At 34.8% G+C, this 19,719-nt stretch overlaps 1 protein-coding gene across 2 annotated transcripts in view; it reads right to left on the bottom strand.

Annotated features, from left to right (window-relative positions):
* The window catches only part of Nipped-A (Transcription-associated protein Nipped-A), a 158,326-nt gene that overhangs the window by 29,473 nt on the left and 109,134 nt on the right, over positions 1-19,719 (bottom strand). For both annotated transcript variants that reach the window (XM_083135277.1, XM_083135279.1), the window contains exons 40-51: positions 15,377-15,546; positions 14,517-14,755; positions 13,246-13,400; positions 11,972-12,223; positions 9,051-9,181; positions 6,939-7,095; positions 5,319-5,569; positions 4,549-4,720; positions 4,030-4,197; positions 3,112-3,363; positions 1,757-1,939; positions 1,035-1,131 (exon numbers count right to left, since the gene is read on the bottom strand). In XM_083135277.1, coding sequence (XP_082991403.1) covers positions 1,035-1,131; positions 1,757-1,939; positions 3,112-3,363; positions 4,030-4,197; positions 4,549-4,720; positions 5,319-5,569; positions 6,939-7,095; positions 9,051-9,181; positions 11,972-12,223; positions 13,246-13,400; positions 14,517-14,755; positions 15,377-15,546 — 2,227 coding nt within the window. The remainder of the gene's footprint in view (positions 1-1,034; positions 1,132-1,756; positions 1,940-3,111; positions 3,364-4,029; positions 4,198-4,548; positions 4,721-5,318; positions 5,570-6,938; positions 7,096-9,050; positions 9,182-11,971; positions 12,224-13,245; positions 13,401-14,516; positions 14,756-15,376; positions 15,547-19,719) is intronic.

Below are 19,719 nucleotides of genomic sequence, written 5' to 3'. Positions count from 1 at the left end.
GTATTTGTGTATGTGCAGTAGTGATTATTTTATTTGTTGGACAGCAAGGATATCCTTTAAACACATACAATGAATAAATCACTTGAGATATGCAATTTAGAAATGAAGTGATTTTGTGATGTTTTCTTTTTGGTTGGACAGCTAAGTACTTGTGTATGTGTACAGTATATAAAAATGAAGTAGTTTATACATTTGTTTCCTCTCATAATGAAAAAGTGTGTGCAATTTTTTTTTTCACCGCTGGTATATACCGCTGATCTAACATTTTATTTACCGCTCTCCTCAGTTTTTATTTACCATAAATTTGTCTCCCTAATGATAGCTAACTAACTCTCTTGCCTTCTTAAACCTGAGAAGGTTTATGGCTCCAGCAACACAAGTCTTCCATCTGTCCCTATCCTGGGCAAGATCGATACAATCTTTTTCATCCTTACCAATCTCCATTAGGTCCATCTCAACTATATCCCTCCATCTTCGTCTTGGTCTTTCTACAGGTCTCTTAACATCAGGTTTCCCAAGTATAATGACCTAGGGACAGAACTACTAAGGAATGTGCCCCAGCAGAGCTGAGTATGTACTATGGAAAAAAAAACAAAAAAAAACACAAGGAACATGACTGCCAAGGTAGGTGGATTGTTTAATCATTAGCAAACGGAATCTGTTTCTTCTTTTCTGTCACTGTATTATACATTTTAATTATTCCCTTTATGATAACATATGGGACAATTCTCAACTACACTTAGCATGATCATATGTACACAGCAGTGGTACATTTCAGAATTTTTCTATTCACTGGTTTTTTATGCACTTTTACTTTCAAATTTAGGTGTCTGCTGAAATATCTAGAGAAATCTCATAATCTGTGGCACAGAATGACATTTTTCTTGGAGCAGCTGTTTGAAAATAGCAGCAGAGCTCATACAAAAATGAAGAAAGATATGTTAGACTGCTACGAGTTTAAACCAGTTACATCTTCACAGCAGGTACAGTTACACTGAACTACTTAAGCACTCTGAAAGTGACATAATACTTACCTAACTGGGCAAGTAGCATTCCTCTCAAGGCATAAAATTCAGCAATCATTTCCTTGGTAAAAACAGCCAAGTCTGTGGACTCAATCACCAGTAAGGCCTGGAACACAGATAAAAATAAAGTACTTAAGAATAATCGGTATGTACATGTGATTACTGTTTATTATAATACTGAAACAAAATTCAGTTTTATTCATACAGATTAACTTGAACATGCATCAAATTGCCATGCCTAGTTTCCTGCTACCAATGCTAGGGGTGGTATTAATGCTATTCATCAAAATTGCATCAGTACAAGAAAACTTACAACAAGAAAAAATCAACCTGCAATGAAAGTTTAGTATGTGGTATGGAATCTGCCAGATGTGGAAATTGTAAAGGAACTGATTGCAGGCTGAAAAATGAAAAAGGCAGTACAAATCTTATGTTTTGCATACAACAAGAGGAGCCACATATTGAAGTGTACTGTGTATCTTAATAAGAAACTATGTTTCTATACTTATGCTAAAAAATGTGCTTCAGTAACTATGTTCAGGAGTGGCACAATAGACTCAAAGAGCTCTACGTAGTTGGAATAGAGGACTCTATACATCTGCAGAGGGAGAGATGAACATTTCCTGACATTCTAACATCTACATTTCATGTTATATTTGAAGTACCCTTGCACTGGGGTTAGTTCAGCTTTTCATCTATTTCTGTTACATCACCACATCTATACTGCCTACCTCTTGCAATTCGTTTTTCCCCGTGACATTAGCCATTTGTAAGTAGCACTTTACTTGCTGCCTAATTGTCTGGAAACAGTCAGCCAGTGGAACATTACAACTGGAACTAATTTTTGATAGAGAGTCCAAGCAAACACTGCTCAATCCATGCTTCCTTGCAATTTTTCCAAAGTGATTTGTTGCCTGAAATAAAAAGAAATATTAGTGCAATATTTGTAGATTATATGTAGAAATGATTTTTTTTTGTTTACACTACTGTTATGAAAAGGTTATTCACTAGCAAGACACATAAGCTGGTCTGAAAATGTCTGCTCACATTAGTTGCTATTGCTGTCACATTTGTTGCAATTACACATACAAAGGGGCACCCGTGTCAGTTCTAGTACTTGACCTGAATCCTTCAATGTCATCAGCCGCATTCTCTCAAAACACATCAAGACCATCCACAAACAGTCATCGAAAGTCAGAAGCCGACTTCGAAAACCCCAAAGACAACCTAGGACAGAAGACACCCGGGGTTTACCGTATCGCCTGTGCCTGCGGTAAAACCTACATTGGATAAACGGGGAGGACAATCGAACAGCACTGCCAAGAACATGCCAGCTACATAAACAATTTTCATCCGGAAAAATCAGGGTTAGCAGAACATTCAATCCAGGAGGGCCATAGAATTGTCTTCACAACCACAGAGATCATCAATAAATCATCAAATTACTGGGACCGTCTCATCAAAGAAGCAATAGCCATACACAGGGAAAAGGACAACCTCAACAGGGACACGACTCGAACTGAACCCAGCCTGGTTAGCGATAGTCGACTGGGAGCGCGGACGTCTGAGAAACGCCAGCTGATTGGCCCACCACCTACACCGGACCCCTCCCACACCAAATACATATAACGTCACCCTGACTTATCTCTGCACTTCATTCCCTGAAGATGAGAGTGACGTTAGCTCTCGAAAGCTCGGAAGCCTTTCCAGAAATCACCTGGCTGATTGCCCGAGAAAACCTCTTCAATATTCGCCGCCAGGAAAGCTTCAAGAATTATTTCAAGATCTGGAGTTTAACACTCAATTTTCATGGTCACAGAGAGAGCAAAATGTAACTACTATATTGAAATTTTTCCTTAAATCGATCAAAGAATTTTACAATTCCTATATACATTTATGCAAAAATCTTAACATTAATTAATCTGCTATTTTTGTTGCAAAATTATTATGCTTTTAATACTTTAACAATACCACAAATACTAAAAAAACGCACATCATGTAAAGCAATCTTGTAACATAACATAGTTTGTGCGGCTCGATCATACAATCAAGAACACAGAAAGTCACTATTTTATATTTTACATACCTGCGTAGATGCATGAACTCCCCATATACCAGGATTCGTTGTTTTATCTTGCTGGGTAATATAATGAGATGCAATGAACTGATAATGATGCTGGCGCCAGGTGAATATATCACTCCAGTGCCTGAGATCATCTGCAATCACTGGTAACCTGTTTTTCCAGGTTTTTATGATTGCCTTCATGTCGTGAAGGGAATTGCTACGACCATGCAACAAGCCCTGATGAATCTGTGCTGCTTCCTGAAGTTCCATAATCTGTATACAGAAAGCATTGTAGATAGGTAAAAGTAACCATAGAATATGAATCATGAAAACACAATCTTTACAATGGTGAAAATATATACTAACTAAAATGTACCACAAAATTAGTACATATTTAGTGATGAAAGCACCATTATTATATGTAATGTTAATGTGCAGAGAAACAAAATGTTTATTCCACCTACTTCCTATGAGCATCATCAGGGTCTAAAGGATTCACAGCACAAGATCATATCCATTCATTAGTAATGGGGTTACAAGAATATTGATAATATTTGATCTCAGGTTTTGTGCTCTGTATGTCAAGATTATATTTGTAAACAATTTTACTACAGCACATTGTATCATACTACATAAGAAAACATAAAAAAATAAAAATGAAAATTCCCTGACTTTTCCACATACTTTTAAATAACTTACAGACCACTCTATAACAATTTAACAAACTAATGAAAAATAGCTATGTCTTCCACTTTCCATGTTAAACAAATGAAGAAACATTTTTATAAAAATTATTCTAAAAACAAAGCAAAAAAGTGAAACATATTTTCAGTTGCCATTCTGGCAATAAAGAAAAAAAAAATATCTCCTGACTTTTCATGTCAGTGGGAACCATGATAAATATAAATGAAGAAAATGAAAGTACACAATTCAAGATACCTGCTGTGCTGCCTGTAACAAAGGAAGATGGATATGGGAAACTATATGAGGCAGTCTTCGCCATTCTCTCATGCACAATGCACTTGCCACCTCCACATATTTCTCCACTGTGCTCAGATGCTGTTCTTCAGTGTGGCATATGGCAAGAAAACCACGGTACAAATTGACCTGTAAAAAATGATTTATAATTTTATCAGCTGTAACAAAAAAAAACAAAAAAAAAACATGTGCGCATGTGTCTATTCATATTTTTTTATATATCACTGATACAGACAGTCAAGGTTAAGCTTGTTAGAAGCATTGTAGGTAAAACAAGAAAACTGAGCCCAAGCGATACTGATTTATCAGCACTGGTCATTGCCAGTGGCTATAGTTGTAGTTTTGTTATTTAGTATTCCTTTTCTGACACTTTTGGCTAATCACGATGAGGATAGGTGAAGATTAGAAATTGTACATTGTACACAAGTAGACAAATATGCCCATATCGGTGTCTAAATGTAATCCAGTAAATTGTATTACCTTCCATGCCATTTCTTTCGGACAGCTCTGTTCGACTTGCATCAATGCATCCATCATCAAGGGCCAATTTGGTAATCTCCATGCACTTTCAAGAACTAAAAATGGATTTCCACAGTCTTTTGAATTACCATAATCCAACAACAACTCCCACTGATTCAACTCCTTGGAACATCTGAAAATTCAGAAGTAAATTACACAATTAAGTTCTCTACAATAAATACACAGTAGTTTATAATAGTACTCATATAGATTAATATCATCACAAAATATGCAAACACTTAATTTTTCACTAATTTAGATACTACTGAAATGCAAGTTTGTTTATTAATTGTATTTATAAAACTCAGACTGCTGATTTGTATAGATTCCCAGCATCGTTATCACAAGAACTATATCTTTATTAGGGATAAGCTGCCACCAGTGATATCAGTATCAAAAAAATATCTGTTCGAATTTAATCACCAACACCAGTCTAAATATCCCGTAAATTATGCAAAATGCATATTTTGCGGTGATACACCATCACACAGGGTCGATTATTATCACCAACAATTTTCATTCCAACAACTGACTACCTATTACTAAAGTTCATTGCAGAGGAAGATTACGTAATCACGCTCAAATTTTTGCAGGAATACCAACATAACAACAGCAAGAAAATAAGTCTGTGGTGGTGCGCCACTCCTGTTACAATCAACGTAACGTATTAACTAGGTTTCAAAACACCCAAACAGGTTAAGCACATAAATAACTAAATTTCATCAAATTACCTGATCCAATGCTTTTCCCAGAGATTAAATTCACTCTGTAGGCTTACAGGAGATGGAGCTGCACCATAATCTTGGCGAGCTTTCGACATAACTAACTCGTATGCCCCTTGAGCTTGTTCAAAATACCCTTGCTGCTCATATGCAATAGCAATGTTAGTTTCTGGGTACGTTGCACGCTTCTGCCACAGGCCGGACCACATATCTTCTTCACATAACAATGAATACATATCTGACAATGCATCGCAAATTTCCTGAAATTAAAGTAATAAACTAGTTAAAATAAATGTAAGAATTACTATCACAGCATGGAATAATTTTCATTAACAGGAATTGATCAGTGTGCAATTATTAAAGGGAAACACTGAAAATTAGGGATGGACACATTAATCAGTGATCTACAATATTATTTTTATTAGAGCTGACCTGACATTAATTAATTTATTTATTTCTCTTATTTTGATACCAATGTAACTGTACCAGACAGAATTGTTTGTAATTTATTCACTTATACTGATTGATACTTTTCTGGGAACCCGAGAATCTCGCAGAGTCGTTAAAAATGTAGGAAACACCTTTCAAAAGTTTAACTATCATAGATATTATGCAAAATGTCATTATTCTTGCAGCAAGATTCTGGGAGAGAAATTATTTATTTAATTATTATCTCATGTAATATTATGAATATTTTGAATCAAAACTCTGGTAGATTGCTATGGAATAGTTCCAATTGAAAAATTATATATTAAAATTTGTATCTATTCTGAACTAATTTGAATTGTTACAAGTTTCAAGCATTGGTATCACTGGGAATCAATGCAAGTATTGGCATTGGTATTGGTTCAGTCCACATTTTCATGAATATAAAGGTGCACTCTGATTCTGTAAAGCAAATTTCTGGTGAATAAAAGATCAAGATTTCAGTACAAAAACTGGGCACATTTCTGGATCAAATGTGGTACACAAAATGGCATTTCGGTGTTTAAATGGTGATTACAGTTAACCCTAAATTTGATTTTAAAAACTACACTTATTACACAAAATAAACATTTCCTTTCTAATAGCAAGCACATTTATGTAGTTATCAGAGTATTAAGTTTATTCCTGTGTAAAGCAGTCCATTTTTGCTTTCCAAATATTTACAGTAGAATTAATCAATTTCCCGTGAATTGCAAAACTCATAAGATAATTCAGACTTCAGTAAGTGTCAGGTCAGTAAATAAACTCTAAATTTCGTGACAAAACATGCTAGGAAAATGCACTTCACACCTTTCAAACAATGAAAAATGAACATTACAGTGTGTAACTTCACATTTTGTTTTTTCCATCAAAAATGAAATATGCATGGCTCTACGATTACAATTCACTATCTTTACAGAATGTTTCCAATTTACTATCAGTGTGGTAGAATAGCTGTTATGAGTATCAGTAACTTTTATAGTAGCATTTTTTTTAAATTTGACTTTTCAGTATCACCTGGGGTGGCAAAGGATGGCAAGTTTTTCTGATAGTTTTAGGCACTGGTCAAGAATTTATGTGGCAGTAATGCCAAAGCAGTATCCCTCTATGAAAAATGGTAGATTCAAGACAGACACAGTGATGTGATGTTCCAAAGCAACTTACCTGCTGTGGAGATGTAACTGGTTCAAACTCATAGCAGTCCAACATCTCTTTCTTGATTTTTGTATGAGAACTGTTACCATTTTCAAACAGCTGCTCCAAGCAAAGCGTCATCCTGTGCCACAGATTATGAGACTTCCCTAGGTATTTCATCAAACACCTTAAATTGAAGGTGAAAGTGCAATTGTCAAAAAAATATATTTTAATGCAATATGAATTCAATAATACATCAATAAAACATTAATATCAAAATACTTACAGTAATTGAGAGCATACATTTGTCATTATTACCAATGTAATATTATACTCATGTATTCAAGATGAGACAACAGATTAAATAGCACAGTACATACTTATGGTGGATACAAAAAATGTAATTTTAATAATGGGGGAGGGGAGGGGGTTCAAATCTCATTGCTATTGTTTTCTGGTTTGTTTCAAAATTTTGTTTTTCTCTTCACAACAAATATATATCTCTGCTAATTCTATATAATTAATGAGAACAGGAGAGAGTAATTGGTATTTTATCAATATCTGTCAAAACAAGCATATCAATATATCTGTAATATTGTAGTAAGACTACTGATCCAATATTCCTATAAAAGAGTCTAATTGAATACAGTAAAGTATTATTTTGTTAGTGTTTTTATGCACATAAAAGTTTACCTGAGGTCACTTTTAGCATTTTACGTTCTAATCAGAATATTGGCTATTTTATTAAGGACTAGTTTATTACCAGTCACTGGTATAACTAAATTTCATATCACAATCTACTTATCTCAGCACATTGCTACTGAAGATAGTATTTCATGGAGCATCATGCCAAATGTATAATGCAAGAAAATTTGACAAAGTAGAGGTCCATTTTCTTGCCTGGTTTGATCATCACAGAACAAATCCATGAAAATTGGGAATACCGTATTTACACATGCATAATGTGCATTTTTTTCCAAAATTTTTGACCCCAAAAACCGTGGTGCATATTATGCATGGAATAATTTGGACAGCCAACATGAAACCGTACAGGGACATTCCATGATAATGTGACACTTGCACTGATTCTTCATGTTTACGGAACCCTATCATGTTAAATGTCGTTGTAAAGCTTGAATTCTGAAGTTTCTGAATATGGCAATAGTGTTCCATTCAAGATGGCGACAATAATGTGCAATGTGGTTGAAATAAGCTCATCACAATATGAAGGAATGTTCTGATTTTTATGGTACTTTGGATGAAAGAAAAGATAAGGAAAAATAAAATAATAAATAAAATGTAGTACTGGCTAAATAATATGACATATATGGAGTGTGTAAATACCTTCATGGAAGAAATCTTGAGCTGCTAACTGCTAGTTTGAGGGTCCTGAACTCTTATAAATGTTACGTTAGTCATGGAAAAAGTATATATTTTGAAGTTTTTGTTTACAAAAAGTAAAGAAAAAATGAGTAAAACCACGTATAAAAGTTTAAAGGGCATTTCCCACGAATTTCCACATTGTAATGTAATGTTCTGCGACACCAAGAAAAGCAGTGCCATTCTGGCAGAATTCAAGCATGCACCTCCCATCACATGGGATGCGTATCAGCAGTATTTGTTGGGCGATAAATAATAGAAAATAACTTCCACAATGCAATTTTGATCTTGCTTTCTACTATTACAGAATAAATAAGATGGTAAAAGAGTGAAAGCTTTGAAATGCTAAAGACAGTGGAGGAAGAGGGGGGAGGTGGTATGGGTTGGTGACTTATTGTTTACACAAGAGGATATTCTCCTCTAGGTCCACATAGCCACAGGTGGCTCATTGAATAGGTATGATGTCATTCACTTTTGATCGGCATAGCAACAGCTTTACCACCTACAACTAAGAAAGCCATTTCTTGAACCTGGATTATACTGCACATTATACGTGCACTTGCATTATACATGCATAAATACGGTATTGTGAATTTTTTAAATTAACCAAATGTAATTAATTAATCAACCATTCAAGGTGAACCTTCTCAATGCATTACAATTCACATTTAAAGCAGGAGTTAAGAAAACATGCAACAATGGTGAGTCATAGCTTGCTTAGCTGGATGATATCCAGAATGTAAAACATTCAGAAACATTTACCTTTTAATCGGAATCGGTGGTACACATTGACACAAAGCCTCGATAAATGTATTTAGGGCACTTGGATGGCAATCCTTTTGAATCACATGAGCCCCACTGCACAAGAAGGGAACAATTTCACCAACAAGAGCCTGAAAAAAGAAAAATATATATTAAGAGAGATATCAATACCTTCCTGTCAATACACAATAAGTTTCTAACAGCTTTCTGTAATGTATACATAAAAAAATACAAGTGAACAATGGCAAAATAGGAACTTTTATTAATTTATCCTCTCTCTCTCTCGCTCTCACTCTCTCACCCATAGGCTAAACCAGGGGTTTCCAACTGGCGGCCCGCGAAGCCAGTTTGTAAAATACATTAATTTTATGTATTTTTATTAAAATACGTTTTATTTTTACTGAAGGAACAGTTTCAGAGTATGGGCTTCCTTAAACAACTGGCATATATAAGAGATATCACAGGTCATCTGAACGAACTGCACTTGAAACTGCAGGGAAGAAACCAGCTGGTGTCAGATTTAATGGGAAAGATAAATGAGTTTCGTAATAAACTGAAGATTTTCAACGTTATTTTGGATAGGAATAACCTGGTCCATTTTCCAAGCTGTCGGCAGCTAGCAGGAGATGAAGAAACACTGGACTTTTCTGAATTCATTGCAAATATTAAGGAAATAATGGATGAGTTTGACTCCAGATTTAAAGATTTTGAAGAACTTAAAAGCAGCATCCAGCTATTTAGCAATCCTCTTGGCGTGAACATCGAAGAATAACAAGCTTCTCTCCAACTTGAATTGTGTGATTTGCAAGGCGATGTGTTCCTTCAAACTAGCCAAGTAAAGGGGCCAGAGTTTCTCAAATACCTTTCAAAGGAACGCTTTCCAAACCTTCTAGTTTTGGGCAAAGAATGACATCGATGTTCGGCAGCACATACACGTGTGAAAGTCTCTTTTCTTCAATGAAGTTCATCAAGAACCGCTACAGAAGTCGATTGGTAGATTCTTCACTGCTTCACCTTCTGAAACTTTCAAATACAGAAATTGAAGTGGACATTCCAACTTTAATAAAAGAAGCAGATCAGCCTCAATTTTCACATTGAACACTTACTATGAAGGATTCTTATTTGTATGGTGTGTTTTTCATTTCTTTCAATTCATCCATAAGTATTGGGTTTTTGTGAAATAAATTGTAATTATACAATTTTGATTTGTGATTCCATTGTTTTTAATGCCTCATTTTAGAAATTTAGGTCATGCGAAAGTAAGTACTACATTCTCAGTTCAGTACTTACAATTTTTGTAATTTTTAATCCCCACCCCCCAAAAAAAGCAGCCCGCCAATCAACTGCTGGATATAATTTTGGCCCTCGGACCTTTTGAAGTTGGAAACCACTGGGCTAAACCATGACCTTTAACCCCTTCCCTGTGTAATTTTCTCACAAAATGCTTTTCCGCTCTGTGTATTTTTTTTCCAAGTTTGAGTAGTAATATTTTTAAGTAGCTACTGCTTCAGCACAATTCATCCGAGTATCATGGTTCATACGTCTTTCTCTTCAGAATAGAACAGGCTTTCAAATGGTACCACGCACATGTGTACATCAAGTATGAGGAAAGGGAAATCAGGGATAATTAGGGAAATTTCCCTCCGAAAAATCTCTTTTGGTAACTTTGGGGCCCTCTGGACCGGCCCTGGATATAGGTACCCGATTATAATCTACCTTGAAAAATACTATGGTCTATACATAATGTGTCCACCAAGTTACATTGCAATATCTTAAATAGGTATGAGAGAAAAAATATTTCGCAATCCTGTTTGACAATACTATTAGATACCAGTGGCGGAGATTGGGTTCCAAAACCGGCGAGGGGGGGGGGGGGCAAGGTGCCAAAACTGGGAGGGCAAAGACAGTATATTTCCCTTGGTAGATAAGATTTAGCATAGTGTGGGGGCAAAAGTGAATAAAAGTAGGGGGGCAACTGTCCCCTAACCCCTTCCCTAATCGCCGCCACTGTTAGATACTATTAGAAACTCGAACTTAGGAAAAACAATCTGAACTTGAATACTTTTCTTGGCACTTGCCACGTTTCCTCTTTGCCATTTTACACACCAAAACCAACAATAAATCACCAACAGTTCAAATAACGCAACACGAAAAAAATGTACATAAAGCAACTGACTAAATGCAGCACACAAACGAACTCACGTTTGCACTTTGTCAGCATAACACAAAAACAGTTTACTTTCCTCTGAACTACTACTTCTTTTTCTTTTTCTTCTTTGTCGGCACTGAAAATCGTGACTAAATAAAAGGTCGTCGTTTCTTCAATAGTAAAACATATGTTTCACCAACAAAAAACGTATTATTCCGTTCAACACAGGTTACTTCAGTCAGAGATGTTCGTGGGCATAATATTATGCCCAACACAGAATAAGCTATAGTGACCAAGGGCGTAATATTACGCCGAACACAGGGAAGGGGTTAATAAAGGATAATTGAATTGAATAAATCTACAGACTAGTGTAGATAAATGTAGGATGTAGACGGTTATAAGAGCTGTAAAAAAAATAATATTGCAACGTGACTCATTGCAAGTAGTTTTGGTGGAATATTTTCAGTGAAATGGATAAATTTACATACTGTGTCTCCTTTGTGTGGAAGTTTTTTTTATTTAAAATTTTTTTTTTGCAATTTCTCATATTTTGGCTGGTTTGTCATTTTTAACGAGAAGTGGAATGCAAAATGAATCTGTTGTGCTTATGTTTGCGGCACATGTTATTTTCTTAAATACAATATTTCACCTGTATTTAACAGTTGACATCTCATGATTGAATAAGTGTTTCTTATCAAATGAATCTTACATGACAGAAATATAGTTCTATATAAAGTACAAAAAGAAACAAAGCATTGAACATACTACATACCTGTCTCTGTTTATCACTAAGAATTTTCCATATCCTTGGGAAGAAATCCAACCAAACATGCTCTGCTAAACTTGTGTCCATGTGGCATAGCTGTGACACGGCATAAAGAAAGTGAGCAGATTTCACTTCTTTCACATTCTCCACAAATTTTGTCTGCCGTGTTACAAGCTGCTGAAAGGCTTTTCTCGGATCTGGGACTTCTCTCTTTGGAGGATCGGATGATACTGATGAAAGCTCAATGTCAAAATCGTCCTTTGAACAGAAAAGAAAATGAAAATGAATAACTTGCAAATAAATTAGTAGTAATTCTTAATGTATGAGCAATTAAAAATTATGTATAGAGAGGAAATTTATTCATGCACTAATTCTTTAGATGATCGTAGCTAGTAGTTTGGATTATCCAAATGTGGATACGCAGCATGTTCTCAATTTCTGTCGCGTGTATGTACAGGGTGCAGCAGTGTTCATAGAATAATTTCGGTTGGAAATGAAGATGAAGCTGGCAACAGTGTGCAGCTGGCAACAGCATCGTTATACAAGCTGAGCCTAAAAAAAAAGACAGTTTCAAAGTTTTACAGTAACAAAGAGTTTTAATAACATGGCAGAAATACTTACATGGTTGGAAGAGTTACAAATGTTCTGTGTGCGACCCTTTTGTAACATGACAGATATTAATGTGATAGCCCAGTTTCCACAAATACGTCTCAGCATGTACATGTCAACAGTCGCAGCAGCTGTTGTTTAAGATTGTCCACACTTGTAGGAAGGGGAGTAACAAAAACTGGTCCTTGATGTATCCCCACAAGAATTAGTCACACGCTGTTAAATCACAAGCACACAGAAAGCCTTTTCTGGCTGGCTAGCGGTCATAATGCTCGACTGATGTCAAGGGCGCTCACGTGATGTTGACGTCACGAAAACAAACGAAAGGTGAAACTTGAAGACTCTATAAAACAGTAAAATGCTTCCTGATAAAACGAACAGCTTTCGATTTGTAAAGTGTTTAAACTGTCTGTTGATTTTAGGCTTACCATGTACTGTGCATTTATTGCCATTTGCAGTGGATTTGCCGATGATGCGGCTTTTACTGACGTTTCTAGCTGCATCATCGGCAAATATGAAAAGATGACACTATCTTTCAATTTGCCAGCCTGTGAAACATAGAATATTTCTCCTAATTACTTGTGAGTGTGTTTCATTAACATGAAACAGAAGTTCCCACATATAAAAGGAGCAATTTCTGGAAAGGAAAGAAGAAAAAACAATGAACTGACCTCTTTGTCATGTGTCTCAATCGTTTCATCAGGTGGTTCTTCCTTTGGGATGGTGGAGTTAAAGAAATTTGCCCTGTCTGTTGGATCTGCTAAATTTATCACTGAACATATGCAAGGCAGCAGGTTATTCATTGATGAACTCTGAATTTGGGTGGCTGAAAATAAATATACAAAGCACGATAAATGGCAGTACATATTTTCTTAGTTCAAGTATTTTCTTTGACTTAGCTCTTGACAACACATAATGTGAGATATATGTATTTTTACACATCAAAGAAAGCATGTTGTAATTCACCTTGGTTGCAACCTTCATTGCAACAAGTACACTCTTTCTAGGGGTGGGCAGAGATGATAAAGGTGGTACTGGCACAGGGCATTATCAATTAAATCACGAATAATATATTGATAATAATAACCCGTGACATAACACCCCATGAGGGCCAGTGCCTACTGACTGACTGCTGGCCTCAAGGTGCGGGACCACCCAACCAGTTAAGGACGGGCATGTGGTCTGCATGACGAACCCCAAGTCATATTGTTACACTTCCCCCAGGAGACTCGAACCTTCACACATCCCATAGCTGGAGTGCAGAGCTTGTGTCTTAGACCACATGGGCACAGTGCATAAAATGTTACTCCTTGGAAAATCAAAATATCATGGAAATTGTGAAAATTTGGAATCTTCAGTAGATTCTCTGATTGTATGAATCTATTTAATTATTCTCATTATGTAATATATTACCTTATGAATATTTTAACACAGTTGCAAACCTGAACAAAGATTGACATCATAATAGAGTTTAGAGAGGGCCGAGGATCAAAATTTGGGCTTTATGCACTACACACTGCCAACAACGGTGGTTATAAGTGTGAAGAACCATCTCCTACAATCAAATCTCCCACATGTTGTCACTACAATATGAAAGCTCTTTATCAGATGCACATCACATCTGTGAATGCATTTTGCTTATTTTACGCTGCTTTTCTGCCTCGGAGCCAAGGATGGATGATGGCAGAATGAAACAAATGAAAGAAACAGCAATGCATTCAGTGGGAAGAACAACAGGCAAGCATTCAATCCATTTGGCCAAAAAGGCAATGCATTACTATGAGAGATAGGTGAAGCCAATAACATAACATATCATCTTGTCACATTATTGTAATATTGTTTTTTTAATTCCCATCATTTCCATTGTGTGTGTGAATGTGTGTAAAATCTCATTGCACTGCAGTGAATATAGTAGCTCACATATTCAATCTATGATACTCACTAGGTGAAGCTGTAACAATAAGTAGTTCGATACACTGCTTAATCCAAAAGTGTGGTCCCATTGCTTCCCAATTCTGGGAGCAAATAATGTACAAAAGACGATCCTGGAGACGGCGCTTCATGCTTGCATCAAACACCTCAAAAAATTTAGCTCTAATGTGTGGCTGTACACAGCGTAGACCTGCTAAAAATGCTGGTTCCAGCTTAGAAGTTAATTCTGAGTTTTTCAAAGAATCATCTCTGCAAATATAGAAGAAATAAAACACCAATTAGATTTTTTTAAAAAGTATTTTTCATATATTGCTTCAATAAACAGATCAAGAAGAATTTCAATATTTTACTTTATTTAAAATTTCTTTCCTGCCACTTTTGGCTGATCATGATGATGAAGAAAAGATGACACTAATGAAGAGACAAAAACATACCCACACCTGGCCCAGTACTTTAACCTGTGGTGGGACCCTAAGTCAAACACCCAAAATGCCGAGGAGGCAAACATTGTTTGCGTTCATAACAAAAAAAATCTGAAGCATTCTATACCTCAACAGCATCATAACTGGGGACTAATTTGTTTTTAATTTAAACACTATGACAATACAGCGCAAAATGTGAAACAAAATTAGATCCTATTTGCCAGTGTAGATTATCCTGCTAAATTCTGGAACACAAATTAATAATACACCATAATGCAATAGTTACATTAATGAATCTAAAAATATTTTAGAACAAAACCCTCTGCTGACAGGGTTACACTTTCTTCGGAAATATTTCTCTCCACATAAAGATTATTTGGGGTTTCTAGACAAGTATAAAATGTTTCCTATAGGTTAAATTATTTTCTAATATATTTCTAGTACTCACCTGTAAACATAATTGACTAACTCCAAGAACTGAGCATTTAACTCCAAATCATCAGCAAATCTTTTCTCAACATACTGCATCATCTTCACAAGCAATATAGACTTCTCTCTTAAGCTAGGACCTTGATTAATTGCAATTGGGTTTTTACTCTTCATCCAGTCTTCCAACATCTGCAAAACATTAATTTAAATAATATGACTAAAATTAGTAGAGATAAACATTTAAATAAATTTGAATTTAAAATGTGTTTCAGGCTCACGAATTCTCACACAACTTGGGGATCATAATATTATGACAATAAAAATATTACATTGTCATAACAACATTTGAAAATGGCTAATTTCAAAGTTCCACATTTGTGCAATATTTATAATAAGTTAGTCATAACAGTTATTTTTGACTGGCAATATGAAAAACAAATATCTTCAATCATATGTGTTCTTTCAGATAAGAAAGATATGATACATTCAAATTTATAATTAAATTTATTGAAATTGTGTACATTTGCATTGGCTTCAAGGTTTATATACAAAGGTCAACTCTTTAAAATTGTTCAATGTATAATATGATGTCATACTTGGTATTTTGTATCAACATTCAAAAAATGGTTATTGTAATCATTAGATAAGTATATTGTAATATACATAGTAAAATAGCTGTAACAGAGCAAATATGTACATTTACAACACAAACATTCAAGCTGTTAAGCACTTATGGACAAAAATATAAAACAAAAACAATTGAAGATTGCACATACTAAAAGATTTGGCTTGAACTAGTTGCTCTGATACTAGTGGTCTGTGACTTTGAAAGGAGGCTGAAGTTGGAACAAAGATAAGGACAGATATATCAATATGGGATGGTGATATATTTGTATAATAATTGTTGCTTTTAAAGATTAAACTTGGCAACGTTATAATAATATTGGATGTTTAAGTGATATAGAAGCCTTTTATGACTTGAATGAACTTTGATCATGATATAATCTTATAAAGATTCGAAAGTCATGGAATGACATGGATATGTATAAAAGATGCCATGTTGATTTTGAAGCAGTGAATAGGTATCTGTTTTCATCTGGCTTAACGAGCATGCTTGTAAAGGTGACAGTTCCTCAAATGAGTGCTTGGAGGAAGGTTGCATAGAGTGACACTTATATGTTCTACGTTTGGATGTGGTTTGGTCAGATGATGAATCTTGAAAAAGGAAGCTCAGAATTGTGAATACAAAGACTTGCTTTATCCCGGAAGGAGATAACAAAGAGATATTTTCTTCTCAAGTATAGCATTGATATGTTATAAATGCTCTTGTAATTTTGTTGTTTCTAGTTTTCTTTTATCAATTTAATAATTATAAAGTTATTTATTATTGTTTGAACATAAACATTATTCATTAGTATATGCAAATTTAAATTTCCTTTTCAATATAGCACCATAGATACTACCTACTGTGCTGATACTGAGTTTGAATTATACTGACTTACATTGTTAAACTTAGATTATGAGGACTCAAATGGTACAATTATTGGATAGGAAAGAATAAGTTATTGAGTTGTGAATATTCTTGTTTCTCATATTAGTTTCAATACCTAACATTATGGAGAAGGAGATAACATTGGCTGACATTGTGATGATGCTCAAATCGCAGCAGGCAGAAATGAAAGACGGTATCTCTGCAGTGCAAGGTGAAATGAAGGAAGGTATCTCTGCGGTGCAAAGTCAGATGAAAGAAAGCATTGAAGCCAGTAAAGCTCAAAGTAAGGAACTTAGAGAAATTAAGGTAGATATTTCACAGTTCCGTAAGGAATGCTTAGATAGAACAGAAAAGTTAGAAAAGAAAGTTCAATTACTGGATCAAAGGATGAATGATGAGCTAGTTTATCTTGCTGTGGATATGGATAAAAAATTAGACGATACAGTTAGTAATTTATCCAAACAGTTTACTTCTCAACTGGATCAATGTCTTGAGGTTTGTGCTCAGTGTAGTGTATCACTTGGTACATTAAGTAATGATCTAATTAAGTTACGAAGTGAAACCAATTATGCTAATTCAACTGAATCACAGGTTGATGTCAAATCTATTGGCATACAACATGATGAGGTTGATAAAGAAGTTATGTCTAGCAGTGCAAGGCATATTATTATCACTCGCGTTCCAGAGAATGATGCAATTAGGAGTGATGTTGATAGTGATAAGTCGGTGGATATTAGCACAAGGCACAAGTATTATAGAGATGATGAATTGCATAAGTTGCATGATGTAAATAATAAAGGCAATATCAACTCTTCTTTGGAATTAGGTATTAAGAATGCACTTCTACAAATAGAAACCAATATCATGAGTGTAGTTAATAATGTATTAACACCAGTATCAACTCATGATATAATAGCAGTTAAAAATACAGCTAAAGCACAGAGTGACTTTACACCTCAAATGAGTTCTCAAACTGTAAATCAGAGACAACATACAGTTGGGAATAAAGATGAAGTTTGTCATGGTTCACCAAAAAGTAGTCTTGTTAGACATAATATAGGAGTGAATACTGAATCTGAGATGTATAATAGTACAGATTCAGATCATGATAGAGTAAGTATGCTTAGTGGTCCATACCGAAATACAAGATTAGCATCTAAGCGTCGAAAATTGAGGAAGAACAAATCAGTTGCTAATAATAATGTTGATGACAAAATTTCATATGCACAACATGATGCTGGTCATATGAATAATGTTAGTCATTCAGTAGATGTTCCATTGACTAATTGTAATAAGAGTCAAATTAAAGTTCTCATTAAACCACAGGACTTGAGGCATTTCCCTCATTTTGATGGGATATCTTTAGAGTTTGCACCTTCGGAATTCTTAGAAAAAGTAGAGGAAAACCTAGATATTTATGACATCAAAGAAAGTCAATTCTTGAAGTACATACCAAAACTTCAAACTGATTATGCTAGAACTTGGTACTTAGAAGTAAAGAATCAGTTTACCACTTATTCTGAATTTAAAGAAGCTTTTTTGGCACATTATCAGAATGACCGCTGGAAATCAGTAAAGTTGACTCAAACTTTGAATTCTCCTTTTACAAAAGAGAGTAATGTAAGCCTGTTACAATATGCGAATAAGAACTACAAAATTTTGAAGTCTACTCAGCCTCATGCTGAAGAACCTCATTTGATAGCACAATTAGCCTCATTATTACCACACAGGATTAGTGAACACATGGTGATTAATAACGTACGTACATTGCACCAAACGTTGCAAGTAATTGAAAATTTTCAATCTTTAAGAAATAATCCTGCAAGGTTCAATGACATGAACAGAAATAATTATCCAAAGAATAAGGCTAGAGTAGCGTATGTTTCACATGCTAAGGATCAAAATAGGAATTTGAATTCAAATGAAAGAAACAATAGAAATAATAGTATAAATAAGGATAGATATTCTAATAAATTCTATAGAAATTCTAGGACTTTTTCTAATAATAACGAACAAACATCTTCTGATGTTAGTAATCAAATTCAACAGCAGCATGATAAACAATCAAGTGATACAAGGGTGCAAAACACAGTATGTAGAGAGAGCAATAACAATGGTGATGCTTATGATAAAATAGAATATTACCGATCAGATAGTGATGGTGGCCGTAGCAAAACTAGTGACGGTGGCCGTAGCAAAACTTATAGAAACTCTGCTTATACTCAAAGTTCAGCTTCTAATTGGAGACTCCGAAGTCAATAACACAAATTAAATTTTAGGTATCAAATTAAATATTTAAGTAGGCATATACATGATATTTATTTATTTATTTTGTAATGTAAAATTGGTGATCTTGTGCAGAAGTTTCTTGCCCAAGTTAGACAAGTGCAAGTTGATGTTTCTTTAGCTGCTATATCTTACATAGATGTAGTAACTGCTTGACACATCAACTTATAAGGGTGGTTGGTTGGGAGTATATTCTAGACTGTTGGTCTAGGGAGGTATATTTGGCCACAGTACTACTGTTCATTCTGATGGACAAAAATACAATATAATAGTTTGAAGTACAAGTTTGTGATTTATTTTATGCACAATTTAGTTGCATGATCACTATATTTAAGTTTATTATACTTAAATATAACTCCGCACATTTGTGGGAAACTTGGCATTATTATGCACAACAAAAGCAAATTTTAAAACACTTTAATAGTTCATCTATGTAACAAACTTGAATAGCTGGTGAAAGATATTACCCAAGATGTTAGTTAAGCAGTGGTAGTGTACCAAGAAAATAAGTGCATCTAAAAGGTTTATATACGAGAATTATTTTATTTGCTATTAGGGAATTGTGAAGTCAATAATTCCTGAAG

Source organism: Lepisma saccharinum, chromosome 14, assembly GCF_977018435.1.
Source record: "Lepisma saccharinum chromosome 14, izLepSacc3.1, whole genome shotgun sequence".
NCBI lineage: Eukaryota > Metazoa > Arthropoda > Insecta > Zygentoma > Lepismatidae > Lepisma > Lepisma saccharinum.
Note: the sequence above shows the minus strand (reverse complement) of the source record. Positions and strands in the feature narration are given on the sequence as shown.